General features: G+C 42.8%; 1 protein-coding gene across 1 annotated transcript in view; it reads right to left on the reverse strand.

Moving 5' to 3' along the window:
• Nucleotides 1-18,015, reverse strand: part of OBSCN (obscurin, cytoskeletal calmodulin and titin-interacting RhoGEF) — a 188,537-nt gene that overhangs the window by 53,240 nt on the left and 117,282 nt on the right. Inside the window, exons 70-87 of the mRNA XM_072851566.1 lie at nt 17,470-17,757; nt 15,718-15,990; nt 13,176-14,531; nt 12,293-12,571; nt 11,844-11,922; nt 11,368-11,486; nt 10,357-10,554; nt 9,896-9,928; nt 9,692-9,790; nt 9,017-9,235; nt 8,148-8,214; nt 6,487-6,515; nt 6,054-6,182; nt 5,100-5,239; nt 4,198-4,398; nt 3,783-3,865; nt 2,866-3,039; nt 1,235-1,394 (exon numbers count right to left, since the gene is read on the reverse strand). Of these exons, the coding sequence (XP_072707667.1) occupies nt 1,235-1,394; nt 2,866-3,039; nt 3,783-3,865; nt 4,198-4,398; nt 5,100-5,239; nt 6,054-6,182; nt 6,487-6,515; nt 8,148-8,214; nt 9,017-9,235; nt 9,692-9,790; nt 9,896-9,928; nt 10,357-10,554; nt 11,368-11,486; nt 11,844-11,922; nt 12,293-12,571; nt 13,176-14,531; nt 15,718-15,990; nt 17,470-17,757 (3,926 nt within the window). The remainder of the gene's footprint in view (nt 1-1,234; nt 1,395-2,865; nt 3,040-3,782; nt 3,866-4,197; nt 4,399-5,099; nt 5,240-6,053; nt 6,183-6,486; nt 6,516-8,147; nt 8,215-9,016; nt 9,236-9,691; nt 9,791-9,895; nt 9,929-10,356; nt 10,555-11,367; nt 11,487-11,843; nt 11,923-12,292; nt 12,572-13,175; nt 14,532-15,717; nt 15,991-17,469; nt 17,758-18,015) is intronic.

Below are 18,015 nucleotides of genomic sequence, written 5' to 3' on the forward strand. Positions count from 1 at the left end.
GAGAAGAATGAGGAAAGGTTGTTATAAAGAACAATTGAAAAGATTACTCCCTGGAAAATGCTCATATGATGCTGGTTCATAGACCTAACTCAGCCAAAACTGGATAGCTCTACCAGACCTTACTGCCCCATATTTTGGACATCTCTAACTCTCCCCCATCCGTTATCAGCTAGTTATCATTTTAGACTGCAAGATGTCTGAAATGCTGAATTTGTCTGTTTTTCCCGTGCAGGACTGACACTGGGGGAATGTGATCCAAAGCTTGCAGAACCAGACGGTGTGACAGGAAAGATCAGTGCTGTCGGGGGGTGGGAGGGCAGGAGTGAGTGAACTCAGTACCAGCAACTGGTACCAGACCTCGGTCGAGAGTGGTCCGTGTGTTTGCAGTGCCAGCGACCGGAGCGAGTGAGTGTCTCGGCACCGGCACCTGGAGTAGGAAGCACAGGCCACAGGGTCGATGTGCTGGGACATCAGCCACTGAGCTGGATGCTTATCCTTTCCACTGACCTGGTGCACGTGGGTGCAACTGTATGCAATTCACCAGCAAACTTCAAGCTGGACTAGCTGCAAGGAGGAGACCCAGGATCCAGGCATGGATATTAGAGAGGCTGAGAGCTTGTATTGATAATCTGAGGGATCTGTGAACGGGGGGTGAGTGTGAACACGTGCATTTGTTTTCTAGCGAGCATCAGGCTGGACTAGCTGGTGAGTAGGAGGCTTACGGAGAGGGTAAAAGCGCTCAGGATCGGGGCAGGGGTATCAGATGGACAGAGGAGCCGTGCTACTACTCAAGGGATCCACAAACATACATGTGCTCATGGATCTGGAGTGTGTGTGTGTGTTTTCACTACTGAACTTCAATACTGAGCAGCTGGAGAGGAGAAACAGGATTTCCCTATCTATACTAGTATTTTATGTGAGTTCACTTGGTCTTATAATGTGGTCGCCCTTAAAACATCCCTTGATTACAATTACATAATCACAGCCACATTCATATCTGTATAATCTGTATAATATTCATAAATGCATAATCATATGTAAATATGTTCCCATATTGATCATACCAACCAGGAAGAGCTAGACAGTGAATACAAAATTATTGTAGTTAGCAATGATTTACCACAAAAATATTTAATAATCCTTTTCAGCATCACATTTGTGATTAATAACTACATTTCTTGATGCAGTGGGTTATAGGATGCATGTTCAGCAGGTACTTTGGCTACTGTTTTACCTTGTAGAAATCCTGGACAGCTTTGCTCACAACAATCGACTCGGCCTGTACCCTCCCCACCAGGTACTGGATGTACTTATTAAACTCTGCTTCGTGCTTGATAAAGCACATGGCCACATCATCGTCAGTGTCACATTTCTGCAAGCCTTGGAGGAAGACACTGTGGAGACAAAGGAAAAAGGACATCTGAGGAGAAGGTGATGGAATGAGGCTTGAACACAGCCCCAGCAGCCAGAGTTTTAAATCAGGCAATTTCAGGTTAACACAGATTAAAGGAAATGACTGGGGGAAACGAGGGATGTTGCCACATTAGCATTAAACTTCTCAGTGCCTCTTCATCCAGCATGATGCTGTCCCTCTTAGCTTGAATGTATGAAATGCCCTGCAAGGAAGGTAGGGATAACTTCCAAGGGCTTAGGTCCAGTTGGGAAGTTAACCCCTCCCCAGATCCTTATGCCTCAGTTTAAGGATCAATGAGCCATCCACATGAGTGAAGACAGAGACCCCTGCTCTGTTCCACAAAGGATGTTGAGACAGATTCATACGCACAAAGATTTTTAGCAGTGTCTGTAGCTGATAACATGCATCACCTCTTGCAGTTGAAGTTACTTTTGGGGAAAAACAAAAGGTGAGGGAGGGAGAAGAGACGGAGAGGGAGGAAAGACAAGGGAAGTCTGTTCTCGTGGCCCAGCCATGAAAAGTGCCAGATGTCCCACATAAGTGTCCTCCCCATTGCAGAAGCAGTGCCACCCCATAAGGATTTTCCCAGAGTAACTATATAATTTTCATCACAACCTGCTCAAACTCCTTATTGATTGCTCCTGCTTACGATGCTGCTGGCACTGATCAGAGCACACACTGATGGGGAAAGATGCTGCATACTCACTGGTTGTTGAGCTTTGTGCGTGTGTATTATTGCCCCCCTGCCCAAGGTTAATCAAAAGTTAAGACCACAGGGTAGGAAAATGGGGAAGTAAGGGTGATTCTCACGCTGTTGGCAAGGCCTTCCCACCAGAACGATCACTTCCCATGAGAGCAAGGGTATCAAGGTGCAAAAGGAAGGCCCTTAGCAATGGAAAGCCTAAGGCACGTAAGACATTGTACAACATCTCCTCTCCCTGGCCAGTAAAAGTATTTCAGCCTGGACCTTGGGAAGTCACTTTGTGAACAGCAGATCTTCAGCAAAGCCTTTCTTGGAGTAGGCAGAGACATTGTGCCACGGCATTGTACCTGGGCAGCCTGCTACAGCTGGATATGTTTTCAATGCACGGACGCTGGCATCAGTTTTAGATAAATGTGTGTCTCTATGAAGACACCACTGAAGTCCCTGTAAGACCATGCTGCTTTTTTATAATAATTCACTGTTTCTCAATTAAATTCACTTAAAAGGGTAAGAAATAAGCTGGACTTACGAAGCCTTGAAGCTCTGAAGGGTAATATGGGACTCCCAGCCCTGTGCTCTGACTTAAACTATGCCACCGTCTATCGACCCCAAAAGGACCATCAATTCCCTTGCACCTCTGCACTGCTAGTGCTCCACATCCTTCACAGTAATAATAGTTACTGTGGCTCTGACAGCAGGTATGTGAGCTACTCTTTGGTCTCAAATGAAGGCATGTGGGAACGCCCACCTGGAATGGAAGCCAGCAATGTCATCAATATTTCTGAAGATGGTGGATTTCTGACTGGCAACAGCTCCTGGGACGCTGGGACAGGTCTCAGTGTACTTAAGGTGATGAGTCTGGAGGAACTGTAGATCTTGAATGTAATCCTCTTCTGAGATCAACAGCTCTTGAATAAGAACACTGAAGGGAAGATAAATAGGCAAAAAGAAATCACAGAAAAATCATTACAATTATCCTCGACATGCTGAGAGACTTTTAGGCTCTAAAGCAGAGATATGTGATCAGAGGAACAGACTCCCTGGAGTGTGTTGACTAGACCCCTCTGACCATAAGAGGAACTTAGACACCCTGCTCATGGAGGGACACCTACCTCTCTCTTACACACATCTACTGTTAGGACAGATAAAACAGCATGAACAACAAAAGGATCTACGTAAAGTAGACAGTAGCAACTTCAATGCCACTTTATGCAATCAAGAAAGCAAATATCTCCATGAGAGCACACTCAGGAGTGTGCTGCACTGCAAGGGAGTAACGCAAGGTTGGGTGCTTTCACTCTGTCTTTAGACGTCATCCTCAGATATAGGGCACCCCAAAGTACAGAGGTACTGTAATTTAGGATTTTGTGAAATCAGAGAGCTTCCAGAATTACATAATGTAAACCCTTCCTTTCAAGTCATCCAATATGACTTAGATTGCCTGGAATTTTCTTAGGCTGAAATCAATGGCAAAACCCAGTCAAAGAACACAAACTACAAGTTTGAGAGAATCAAGGGTTTCCTTGATTCTGGGAAAGGGGAGGTGGCAGGACTGAGCAGAACAAAAACCGTGACTCTGACAGGAGGGACCTAGATGCCAACATTCCTGTTAGTTCAAAAGGCAGGAAAACTCAAAGGTGCAAATACAAAATGACATGAGCTCACCTTAGCTTCCTTTTATATTCATCTTCAGAAACAAGCTCTCCAGGGAACTCGGGAGCTTCTGTTGTTCCCCACTCTGGTGACAACTAAAATACAAGAAAAAAGAAACATTATTCTTTTAACAGTGCCTTTATCAATGCACACTGAGGAATATCTTTGGTGTGTTCACAGTCCCTTTCAACAATTCCTAAACCAGTGTGAAATTTCTTTTTTGCTGGAGGATGATTAGGTCTTTCAAACCCAGGCACCCCTGCACACATACAGAAATATTGTCTAATCAAAACATGAAAAAGTCCAATCATGTTACAGACCCCTTCAACGACCTCCTCATCCATCACCCTTTGCAAAAGGGATGGCTCTAAAGTGCAAGAGGAGCAAGTAATTTTACATGAAAAATAAACACAGCATGATCAGTCACCTTTAATTTCTTGTCCAGATAAGCTGGAGATACCCAACCCTGTCGAGAGGGGCTAGATTTTGTGGGTTTAGTTCTGACCAGCCATTTCAGGGGATGAGCTGAATCAAGGACTTCCACATATTGGCCTTCCTTCAAAGTGATGGTCTCCCTGTCAGGTGCAGCGGGCACGTAGTCAGCTGTGACCATGTAGACGTCAAAGATCTGCAGGCATGAAACGACAGTTATTTTGTGCTCTGAAAAAAAGAATACAGTAACACCAGCAGAACATAAGTGCTTCTCTGTGTTTAATGTTTTATTCTCCAGCCCTTGTACAGCAAAGAGAATCACTGTTTGCTTTTTGCAAGTGGAAGACTAAGTCTCTAGAGGCTCAGGCCATATTTTCAAGACGATCCGAGGTGTTTTGGATTTACACCATGAAACAGTGGATTTTTCTCCCAAGGCAAGAACAAACAGTGGTCCTGAAAATGTCAAAATAGGTTAACATTTCCAAAGTTTAATTTTTTTCTTTTTTAGGAAGTGTTTGAAATGAACACCCAAAAAAGTTCTAATGTTCACAAAATTCTCATTTTTCTCATGAAGAACTTGGAAACAAAATTCTTCTGACCAACTCTATCCAAGGCCACAGAAAATCAAGCTCTGACTTTCTGAAGGTCAGCCATGAAAGCAAAAGGTGACAAATAATGGGTGTGTTTTGACCATGTTGACTTGAACAATTTGTTCAAGATCACACAGTGAGCATCAGAATTTGATTCTCTTATCACAGACCCAATATTTAACTACTAAATATACCTCTAAAGTGAAGTACATTCCTAAAGGCAATGGAGATCCTTAAACCATAGGAGACTGGTCATTCTAAGTAAAGTTTTCTCCTTGTGTCAGACTTTTCCATAAAGATATCATACCTCTCCCCTGGAATCCCCATCTTCAGATTCAGAGGAGGACTCCTGAGCAATGGATGAAGGTCTGGATCGTCCATGGCGAGGAGATGCAGAGGGAGTTTTTGATTCATCATCACTTTCTGCACCTGGCACTCGAAGTGTGGCTAAAAAGCAGAGCAACAGCAAAGTGTGGAATAAAGATCTCCAATTTGAACATGAACCGAATCTATAATAACTTTCAATTTCATAAAAACAAATATTCCCTAGGAAGAGCATTTGTAGTATTTAGTGTGATCTCCTGTTGATATTTAGGATTAAATAAATAATTGAGACTTTTTAATACATGAGGTTGCATGCCTACTGCATGTGTTGCCACTGCCCTGCAAGAATGGTTTTAGGAGAGGTAATGCCTCTATTTTTGCTTCAAGATAAAATTTTACTACAAGATAATCAGTATAAGATACACAAACCAGGATTTTTCATTTAATTCAACAAATCATTGGATTACTGCCCAGTTGTGTACACAGTTTTCAGCCTCAACTTGATTTTAAAAATCCCATTGTGAGCTAAAACTGGAAGATGTGGGAAGTCTTCAAAACAGGATTGCTTTCAGACTTAGGAGTGATGAATATCTGAGGAACTTGAAATACCTAAGATGTTCAAAATACACTTCTATTTTTACAACTTGCCCTCCACTCTAAAGCTTACAGTTACTCCTGCTTATTTAAATAAACACTGTATGCATAAAATAGACACTAGCCATCTTAGTTTACTGTAATAGCTTTTTTCCTAGTTCAAAACTGTAGACTAAGACATGCAGTTTGGATGGACTCTTACTAAATGTTCATATGCTTATGTAGGATGACTGTCTCAAAACCTGCTTTATAAATCTCACTGATATTTAAAGTCAAAATGATACCTAAAAAAAGATTGCACATTTTTCTACACTAATTAAATTGTGTTTGCCAGGTTCCTTACCCTGACTTATTTTTGCAGATACCATTTCTGAGATATGCGAGGTGAGTTTCTGGAAGAACTCTTCTGAGCCAACATCAGCTAGTGAAATAGGGCTTTTGGGTACACCTTCTCTACCACCTTCAAGGTCTCCTGGAAAAGAGAGAATTAATTATTAAGCAAGCAATGTCACTGGAAAGTAATCTTTTTTGAGTAACAAAAGCTTTTGTGGAAGGAATGTCTAATTTTCTTCACTTCCCCTGTTTTTAAAACTGTGCTTGCTCACATTTCATCCAAATAATTCACCCTTGAGCAGAGACTAGTCCTGAAAAGTTCCAACATTTCAGACAGTTTCAAGAAAACAGGACAAAAGTAGGTGGTAATCATGAAATACATAGACAATCTCAGCTGTAGATGTGAACGGCAGGAGTAGCAGAGAGAAAATAGCTTCTCTTACCTTCTCTTGTTTCAGAGGGATGAATAGCTCTGAAAGAGTAAAACAGAGTTAAAAGTTAAGATGTGTAGTAAGGAGAGCTAAATGCGAAACACCCCATCCTTCTCACACCTTGTATGTGAATGCTGGAAATATCTGTTAGGACTCTGGTTTGGACTGCAGGTCCAAACCAGATACCCACCAGAGCCATACATCGGCTACCAGAGTAGCTGATACTCACCAGGGCCACTATAAGAATCGGGACACCTGGCTCATATGGGCACAGAAACACTTGGGTGCTTTAGTCTTTGAGCCAAATCCCATCTGAGAATTCTCCTTATTCCTGACTTTTATTTCAAACTGTTGCTTGAGAAGACCTGGCTGCTCAGGGAGTGGGTTGCAGAACAGAGTAGCCTCCATCTCCCTGGTGCCATTGGGACTTTATTCCCGGCTGACACTATAATAAAACTATTACAGTTTCCAACTTGACATTATGTCAAGTGGGATCTGTAATCCCAGTCAGTTTTCAGTGAACTGATGCTCAACAATTTCCAGTGGTTTCATCAGGAAACCAAGGGCTGGAGAATATGGAGATGCTGTGGTCCTGCCAAGAGATCTGCTCCCATCACATCAGGAGGCCCATGTATTGGGGAAGCAAGCAGACTACTGGTACTGCAGTGGTTTTGAGGTTCAAAGAGACCCTTGCTGCACTGGAAGCTTTTACCAGCACCAAATTCTTTCATGCCAGCAGGAAAGGGGCAGGAGACTACACCGTCAACACTGAGTGAAAATGGCTTCACAGACGTGAAGAACTACCAGCATTTGCTTGCATCTGATGGAGAGTGTTTGTAGTGTTTCCCAAGACTACAGCTCTGTCAAAACACTAATATCCTGAAGTCAACATCTCTGCTATTCCTGTGCTTTTCGGAGGCAGGATATAAATTTTCATTGCACAAGCTGATCTGCCCTAATTCTCTGTTAGTACATAGGAAGCAGGAGGAAGCTCACTCCACTTGATATATGATAAACCATATATCACTAAGTATGGCTAACAGAGCCTGGGCACATCCTTGGGAGAGGTCGCAGTGGAAGAGCTGAATTCACACTGAAGCTTTCTTCACTTTCTTCACACTTCAGAAGAAGACTGGTCAAGCCTTTTAGGCTAGACATATTCTAGAAGCTAATGTGTGTTCAGGTGGATACCACTTTTCAGACTGTATCTGCCTAGTATCCAAGCCAAGAACGGCAAATTGAGGAGGTTATTCTTCAGGTGCATTTGTAAACAAGAAGTTTGTGAGCAAACCCTTTTCATCTACTTCTTTTTCTGTGAAGCATCAGTGTATTTCAGTGTTGGCAAGTAAAAGTCAGACCTTGACCCTGTGATTTTTTTTGGCATTCTGCTTAGGAGATGAAAAAGTAGCAAGTGTTTTATATGACCTACCCAATTTTTTTTTTTTTTTTTTTGTCCTTGTTCCTGTCCTCCCTGACAATCAAGCATAAATGGCTGACATTGACTAGAGTCTTTATAGCACTTTCCATCCTAGGATCTCAAACTATTTTAACTCTGGTTTTGAGACATGAATATAATATGTCCAAAGTGAACACTGCCTAAAAGTTACTCATGGGAACTTCTGCAGGGTGGCACCTGCACTGCTCCACTTCAGCATGGGTGGCCAACCACTTACCCCAGTGTGGTCATGATGGCTTCTGACACCATCACGCGCTCCTGGGTCAGAACTTCAGCCTCTTTCACTGCAAGATTAGGGTTTATCATTAGAGGACAGAAGGCAGAGAATGTTCTTTATATGTATTTAATGTAGGCACATTTTCTAGACATGGGTTATGGGGAACACTGGAATACTGAATCTGCCCTGTTAGAAGCTCCTGACCTGGGATACATACTCCCACTCATGATGCAAATAGTTTGCTCCTCTCCCTGTTCACGTAGATGTATGATTGCCCCATTTCTCTACACTGCTCCAGCTATGCTCCTGTAGCTCTTGGTACAGCAAAAATGTGGGATGCAAAGAAGGATAACAGAAAAATGGAGTCCTTCACAGTGCTGCCCTTACTCCCAGCCTGTATGTGCTTGTCCCCTGTCTTACTGAAGGAATTGTGCCAGGAGAGGCCCTGAAAAGCTCTGCAAAAGGGGAATCAAATAACTCTAGCTGCCTTAAAACAATTCTACAATGCAAAATACCTTAGCAGAGTGAAGCACTCAAAATCATTTCTCAAATGGTGACTTTTTCTAGTTACTTTACATTGACTTTCTTCCCTTCTTTTTCCTTTGTGCTTAATTGGGTTGTTTCTTAGACTTCTGTTTATACAGAAAAGATGCTGCTGTTAATCCAAGATAAGATCAGAAATCTAAAACATTATAGAAGTAAGGAGTGTAATCATTTGCAAGGCAAGCAAAGTCATGGCTAATCTTGGGAAAATGCATTTTTTTCAGCTGTGATTTGATTAATTTCCTTATCAGTCACACTTGTTTTTCTCTTAGGCACTGTATAAATGGTAACATAAAGAGTGTGTTTGTATTGTAACAAAGATTTACCATCTGCAACTTCCAGAGTGGCGGTGCAGATGGACTGGCCAGCCTTGTTGGTAGCAATGCACGTGTAAGCTCCACTGTACTTCTTTTTAACATCCAACAGGATTAGACTGTGATGCATATTTGAACTGGCAAGTTTGTACCCAGGAGTGTCTGGTTTGATCCACAGGATGTCTTCCCGAGACTCTTCTTTCAGCCAAGTAATAGTTGGTGGTGGATGTCCTAAAGGAAAACCAATGCAATGAGCTTTAATTTTCCTAATGGTGTTCCTTCCTTACAATTATGAGCCATGCTGTGAATAAATGCTATTTTGATCTGTTTCCTGTTGCTTTTCCAACAATAACAGGCATAATATATAATAAAGGAACATAAACCTTTCTACAGCACACTCATAAGGACATTAAACCTTTCGTAAAACCAAAACTGTTAATCAGCATATCTTCATAAGACTAGTAAGTGTTATTATCCCTGTTTTACATACAGGAAAATGGAGGTGAAGATGGGTAAGATGCTTTTCTGTAAAGCACATAAAGTCTCTTACAAAGCTGGGAGTAGAGTCCCAGACTTCAGATACAGGAGATGAGGTTACAATGACTTGGGCCAGAGAGAGTCTAGAATGCGTCATGAAGTTATGCAATTTAAGTGTTATGCAGAGAGGCAAGGTATCTATCCACTTACCTTCAACTTTTACAGATAATGTGATGCTTGCACCTTTTTTCACCTTTTTATTAGTAAATCTTTCTAGGAACCTTGGTGGTATCAGCTGCTCATGGGAATCTGAAAATGACATTATTGATGAAACATGGTGACACCTTGTGTGTGAATTTAGACTACTGAAAAATTCTTAGGGGTTCTGTTATCACCTGCTATGGCTTCTCTCACCTGTTTCTGATGGCTCTTCTTTCTCATGAGGATCTGTAACACAAGGAGAAAAAACAAAATGACAAATACAAGTACCTTTCTGTCCATGAGTTGAAGAAAAAAAAAAAAAATTACTCCAGGGGATTACCCTTGCAGGAGATATTACACAGAAATGTTAGTACGATTTATAAGAAGCCCTCAGTTTTAATAAAATGAACCATTAAATTTAATGAGGTTGGGCAGAAATAAAAGGTATGTTTATGAGACAACAGTCAGACCCTAGAGAAGTGACATGTCTCATCTTTGGGACACACAGTAAATTTATAGGTGAACCAAGATTAAAGCATGTCATCTTTTATCTACGGACTTCCCCACCTCACTTGACTTACCTTGGTAGGCTTTCTCAAGAAAAATAACTATATAAAATTAAAAGAGCAACTGGAATAGAGAAAAGCAGGTACCAAAAATAGTCCAATACCTACCTTTGACTACCAGCCTGGCTGACGAATATGCAGAACCAGCAGAGTTGATGACAAATATTGAGTACTGGCCAGCATCTGCCTTAGTGACATCACGAATTTCCAGCGAGTGGAATTCCTGTTTATCAGTCTTCAGGATGCGATCCGAGGCCTTTAACGGCTGTCCATTTTTGAACCAATAGAGACGAGGCTGTGGGTACCCTGCGAGGAGCAGTTACAGACACGGAGAACAGAATGCATTGGCAACATCGATTTGGGAGTGTCTCCAAACAGGCAGATCCTTCTGAGCAGGAACCAAGGAATCCTCAGCTCTGCCCAGGGCTGCTGTTTCAAGGATTTACCCAATTAGGAATGGCGTCAAATTCATGAAATTCTATTTATCTGCTAAAGTTCTTTCCTATCTCTTCAGCGTCTGGCACTCCCCATATTGGCTGCATGTGCAAATGCCTTCCAGGTTGGAAAGGTAACACTTAGGTCTGATTTGCAACATACACAAAGACAAAAGTGGAAGCCAAAACAGTTCTCACCATTTTTATAGACAGCAATTGGAGAAAACAGGAGAATCCCTACCTCTCCTTACCACAGGCAGTCAACACCAGGAGGACGTTTTTGCAGTTTTTAGGTTGTAGCAGCAACCCCCTCATAGAGTAAGGCAAGTCCAGGACTGTTTTATTTATTAAGGAGAATAAAGGACACCCTCACTATCTTTTTTTTATTCCTTATTGCTCCTTCATAACTAATGTGCTCAGAGAATTACAGGCCTCAGTTTTCAGAAGCATATGCCTGTAATTATGCCTGGAGACATGGACACAGAATGAGACAATCTGCCTGAGTCTGCTGCAAAAGTCAACGTTCATCAGCATGAACACATTCTTCTAGCTGTTTTGTGCAAACGTGATGCAAGATGCATGGACTGGGGTCACAGCTGCAGAAGAGCACATCGGAAAACCTTGTCCAGCACTTCAACCTGACAGCAAACCTGGAACAACTGACAGTGCTGTGGGCTCCCCTCACCTTTCACCTTCAGGTGAAATTTAGCCAGTGATGCTCCAGGTGCCACATGAATATCATGAAGCTCATCGAAGATCTGGGGCAATTGCTCCTCCTCAGTGGTAGATTCCTCCTGTTCTCGGCTAAGAAGCAATTAGAATTAGAAAGAAGTCAGCAAGCCAGAAAAGAGTTAGGAATCAAAATCACCTATTTTAGGGTAATTCAGTCTGTGGGTTTTGTCATCATGACAACAGATTCAGCACCATATAACATTAAAAGTAATGGAGTGATACTGTGAAGACATATCCAAGCTAGCCTGAAGGCAGCCAGAGCAAGTTTGCCCATGATGCTGTTGCAGTTATTGCATCTCAGCTGGTCTGGCTGTTCTTTTATAACATTAAACTGACCCTGCTAGATATAGCAAAAACAGGCTTGACATAAATATACACATTGATCTTATCAAGTCAGAAGTTAGAAAGAGCTAGAGTTTGATATTTTACCTTGAAATATATTCTTTGGCACTGTAGTAAGAGGATGTCTCTGTTGCATCTGCAGCTGTCTCATAGTCGGTGCTGGTCACTGTTAAATGGATAAGGAAGTGTTTTCTATAATCTGAGTTTTGCAACTATTTTTCTTACTATAACTATAGCTTCCCTACTAATCTGAGTGACTGGCAGGTGGATTTCACATTGCTACTGCAGCAGGATCCCACACGTCCCTGGATTATGGCAAACGCCTCTGTTTATCTGAAAAGCTTTGCTCTGAGCCTTGCCTTGGAGTTGGCAAAACCCACCTGAACCCAGGAGGTTTTCAAGTGAAAGATTTTGTGGGCAATGAATACTTTTTTTTAATGTAAATGGTGGTTTTCTTGAAAAAAAAATTATCCACGTCTCAGCAGGTGGAGCAGGACCCCTTCCCTTTGTTTTTCTACAGTGATTTTGAGACTTACAGTCCACTCGAAGCTCAGCCTTGGTTGAAGCAACTCCCATGTTGTTTTCAGCGAGGCAACGGTAAACACCCATGTCAGTGGGGACCACAGCTGTGATGATCAGCTGATGGCACCCTTCCTGGTCCTCGTTGATCATGTAATGATCGTTTTCTTCAATAGCTTTCCCATCCTTGAACCAGCGAACTGTGGGGAGCGGTTTGCCAACGACAAGGCAGTCAAAGCTGACTGGATATCCATCTTGTACCTCTTGGTTTTGGAGCTCAGTCATGAACACGGGAGCTGAAGTCAGGGTAGTTAGGAGAAAAGAAAGGAAAAACTTGGTTGTGTTAGAAGATGTATTTTAACTGCTGCCCAGTGACTGAAGACTTCTGTTTTCTAGGTTTTTTAATTGCAGAGTGATATCTTTTCACTATGAAAATAGTCAAGAAGAAACTCCCTGACAAACACTATGAAGATATTCCATAACACCATAAGCATTGCAATACTGCAGCTGCAAACTATACATTGCCTCTGTTCCTCTCCTTGCTAAAATGTCTTGTCCCACTCAGGACTGTTCTGAAAACTGTTTCATTTATTTAAATATAATAATAATAGCATTTATGGCCATATTATTGTAGTAGGGGACATTTCTATTGTGAAAAGCAGCTTTGTAGATAAGTCAATACTTTGCAACCCCCTCCTTCATCACTAATCTCCCTCCTCTCCCTCAAAATGAAAAAGAATAAAAAATTCATCAGTTTTTCCAAAAGTGCAAAGTTTCCAGAAAAATATCTGCACCAAATGGAAAAAAGGTCTTTTTGGAAGTTATTTGTGAGTGAAAAGATAACATTCTGACCTGCTCCAGTTGTCTTTTCCAAAGAATAAACAGGTTTGCTTCACCTACCTGTATCAGAAGTCAGCAAAGGTGGTGGAGGTCTCACTACTGGTGGTGCAAACTTCCCGTGGGTGGGTGGTGTTGCTTTCCCAATACGCAATTCAATTTTTTTAGAGCCTTGTTCCAAAATGTCAATGTCCACGGGAATTCCCAGAGCACCAAACATCTCTCTGAACCGAGTGGCGGCAGTTTTTGCCTCAGACAAGATTTCAAACTTGATGTAGATGTACTGGTCATCCTCACGATATGTCTGGTGGTCGACCACCTCTACGTCCCCTTCATCTGCACTGACAAAGAGCTCTTCCTCAACATCAGATATCTCTGTTGAGATCTTGGCCTTGAAGAGTCTATGAAGCCTCCTTCCTGCTTTACGGAAAGCATCATCCAGCTCACTGCCAGACGAGCTCTCTGTCTCACTGTCAGTGCTTTGTTTAGCCTGCTTCTCCTTACAAAGAACTTCAGGTTCCTGAGTGCCGATAACCACCTTAGCACTGTGTGAAACCTTGCCAAATTTATTGGATGCCTCACAGGTGTATTTACCTGCATCTTTCCTGTCCAAGCCAGTGATAATCAAAGAGCAGGTTCCATCACTGTAATTGTCTATGTGATAATAGCGACCGTCTGAAAGCTCTTCCCCATCTTTCAGCCAACGGACTTTCATGTCAGTTTTGCTGTGGGCCACACACTCAAGGTGGAGAGTGCTACCAGGCTCACCAGAGAAATCTTTGAAGGTCTCAGTAAACACTGGGCATTCTTGTTGCTTGATCTCTTTCCTGACTTTGTAGCCTTTGAAAGCAGCCTGGATCTTCACAGCGGCCTTGTTCATGGAAGGATCGTCTAAATCCGGTATTTCTGGTTCAGCTGGCTTAGCAGCTGGGGCAGCTGCAACAGTCTCCACAATGGATTTCTCCCGCTGTTCCCATAATTTGCCTGTGGAGATGGACTGAACCTTGCTAGTAACACTGATACTTGTCTTCCCAGCTTTCTTGAGGTAGTTCACCAGTGAAGGAGTCCCAGCTCTAGACTCATCATCTGAGCTTGTGAAAGAGAAATCTGCTTCTCCTGTCCTAGCCAGCTCATCACATGTGGAGTACTCCTCTGAGTAATAGTGAGACATCTCCGCTTCCTCCTTCCTCAACTTCTGAAGCTTCTCATCCTCTTCAGGCACCTCACTGATGGAATCCAAGGTGGGCTCCCGGCTCATCCGACGTTTCTTGGCCAGGGCTTCCCACAGGAGGTGAAGGTCTCCCTCCTGAGCAGCCTCAGGGGGCAAGCTGGGCTGGACATGGCCATCCACCAGCTCTTCTGGTTGGCTTGGAGAGGATGCTTCCCTGGCAATCTCTTTTAGCATTGTCACTGTGGGAACTGAGGAGAATTAAATTGATAAGATGTTAAAAGTCTGTAAGTAAGCTCTGAGAAAGCACATGGAAACATTATTCTAAAGCCTGGGCAGAAGAGTATCAGTGGCATTTAACTAAGCATTTTGTTGAGAACACAATGTGAAATTAATATAACTGGATGTGGTCCTGGGCAACTTGTTCTAGGTGATCCTGCTTTGAGCAGGGGGGTGGACTACACTATCTCTGGAAGTCCTTTCCAACCTCAAATATCCTGTGATTCTACGCATGTGCATAAAACACGGACAAACAACTTTTTTTTTTCTTCCTCACACAGTTGAACCCAATAAATAAATTTCTGCCCTTTTCAAATGTTGCAGTCAATGAATATCTGGTTAAGACTGTCAGTGGAGCTGTCAATAGGAAAGCTATTCCAGGCTCATCCTATCTTACAGCTAGACAGGGCTTCACTGACTGGCTTGAATAGATCTCCACTGGTTGTAACAGGAGCTGAGACTCCCACCTCATATGGAGTTATCTGCCTGTAGATACTTCGGTTTAGATGTGTCTAAGTCTGAAGGTTGTGACTCACCCTCTGGGACACACTGACTTGCCTCTGCATAGTGCCCAGTGCCATTTGAGATGCTCCCGGTTGTCTGGGACACCCACATGCGGCTCTCAGATACAACACAGGACCTATGAGTGCTCTGGGTCCCTCTGGAGAAGGAGATGGAGGCCAAGGGTGATATCTTGAAGTGCCTCAATGGCACTAGGTGCCTGCGTGTGGGCCACTGAATCCCAGTGCAGGGGCACAATTCAGCTTCCTAAGCACTATGACCCAAAGCCATTTGGAATGTGTAGGACAGGGAGCTGGCAGATACCATGCAGAACATATGAATGAGCCCTCACTTTCTGAAGTGGCAGCTGAAGGCCGGGCAGAATACCCTAAAGCATCTCAAAAGGCACCACAAACCCATGTAGAGACAACTGTATCACACCTTAAATATCTGACTCAGGAAAATCTTACCTGAGCAGCTCAAAGCTGTTAGGGATTCAGAAACATACTGGGCAATACTGAACAGGAAGATAACAATTCTTCATGGTTTGTTATCACAGCTTGTAAAAGAAAATAAATTCCAGTCCAAGCTGTGAAGATGCCCCTGGACGTCCATACACAGAACTGATTTAACATCACGGGAATGCACTCTCTGTACCTTCAAGACACAAGCTGGCAACAGATTTGACTTCTGGAGAAACCATGCAAGTATATGTGTCCTGGTCTTCAGGTTTAAATGCGTGAATAATGAGTGTCTGCTTTTTTCCATCAGAGAGGATCTCGTATCTCCCTCCAGCTTGTATTTGTTCTTTTCCTTTGAACCACGTCACTCTCTCTTCAGTTTCACTTGATAATTTGCACTCCAAGCGAGCCACCTCCCCTTCTGAGACTGATCCTCCCACCAAAGGATGGGTGACTGTAACTGGAGGCTCTGTAATTAAAAAAAAATGAATTAAACACAAAGAACGTATCATAATCTGGCTTTAAGGCACTTGAGATCATTCTATAAAATATCCAAGCATCCCATCCTTCATTTATAGATTCTTTAGCTGTTGTAGACAACCAAAGGAAAAAAAATGACTGGCAGCATCCAAAGTTTGCACTTCCAAAGATAATATCAAAATAATTTTACAAGCTCTCCCAGCGGTTAAACCAGCTCCATTTAAATATATACATGCAAAAGTGGTTGCATTTTTCACATTCCTGCGTTTATTTGCTGATCTTCATTTACCCATCACGAGTATTCAAGCAGTCCTACAGATTCTAGAAGATCTTAATGTTTAGAAGTGAAGCAGTTCTGAAGTGAGACAAAAAAGAAATAATAAAAATAAAAAAGTCAAGAGATTATTAAAAGTGGCATTCATCCCAGTCTTGAAAGTAATTATATATATATATATATTTATGCTAGCTTAGGAAGAGTAAAAATTCTCAAAAAGCATGAAGAATTTAAAAATAAAAATTCTCTGTATCTTTTTTACTTTGGAAGGAGGCCTGCCAATGGCATGCTGTTTGTACGACAATGATACTCAAAATGAAGTCAAGACAAATGCATTAAACGTGGAGATGTTGACTGGGATGTAAAGCATACAGCTGAGTTCCCAAAAGCAGCACACTCCTGAGCATGTTCTGCCCCTCTGCACATTCCACCGGGGTGAGGGGACCACTGCCCAAAATGCCTTTGGTTTGTTGTAGACAAAGTCAGCATAATGCAGAGTTATCAGGGTCCAGCACTGGCAGTTGTTATGTTGCAAAAACATCATTGCGTGTCTGAGCCTTAAGCAAAAGAGGATTTTTTAATTATTATTCTCACTTTGAGGAATTTGTTGGGCACTCGGCTATCACAGAAAGAGTTGCAAGAAAAGAAAGATTGAGGGAGTGGCTCTCCAACCCACTGTAGCTTCCAAAGTTTCACCAGAAGACAGCAAAAGAACTGTGTCCTGCAGCATTTCTTTGTGGGGGTTATTGAAAGAGATACACAAATAATACAACGAAAGAGAAAGATGGGTGAAGAAGACAACACTGCCCACCCACTGCATTGGTACCAAGGTCTTGGTTACCCTGAATGCATTCCAACATGCCCCTTTTGACTCATTCCATCCTAACTCCACCAGAAAAGAAACTCATGGTGACCAGACAACACATGGATGCAGTGCAGGCTGCAAGACAGCTTGATGCAGTTTGGAGAAAATAAGTGCTGAGTACTAACAATGCAGCAGGTTTTGTTCGCGGCAGCCCAGAACAATTTTTCCAAGCTCTTTCTCCTCTATTGTGTTGGCAGCAAAGCACTGAAAGATGTTGCAGAGTGAACTCTTCCAGGAGATGCCTGGAATGGGTGAAGCAGGCATGCCATGCGAAACATAAGGTCTACAGCAGCTTGCAGTCCTCCATGGGGGCATCCCTCCGTTCTCACCTAGCCGCACCATCTGAGGGAAGTGCACTGGCTCGCTGGCCCCAACTTTGTTTATAGCCGAGACGCGGAATCTGTAGGGTTCACCTGGGGTGAGATCGTCCACCATAAACTCCGTGTTTTGAATAATGCCCTTGCTGCACGACTGCCAGCCAATACCTGGGATTTTCCTCTCCACGTTGTAGCCTAGGATGTCACAACCACCGTCGCTCAACGGCTTGTACCAAGACAGAGTTACAGAATGGCTGTTCTTACTTAACACTTCTGGGTCTTCAGGTGGATCGGGGTGGGCTGAAGGCACAACAGAGGTCCCGTGATGTACGACATGAGCAATAATGCTTTATACTAAAACAACCAAGAGCCTTCTACAAGCAACGAGAAGGAAGAGCAACAGATCAGTATCTGTCTTATTGTAAAGTTGAGTGGGTACATGCCCGTGACAGTGAGACACACCTGGGCACCACTGAGTTTTCTTTTGTCTGCCCTGATCTACACTGCTAACGACAAACATTCATTTTCCAACCGCCATCTCACATACTTAATGTCACA

The sequence above is a fragment of the Ciconia boyciana genome, chromosome 2 (genome assembly GCF_034638445.1).
Source record: "Ciconia boyciana chromosome 2, ASM3463844v1, whole genome shotgun sequence".
Classification (NCBI taxonomy): domain Eukaryota; kingdom Metazoa; phylum Chordata; class Aves; order Ciconiiformes; family Ciconiidae; genus Ciconia; species Ciconia boyciana.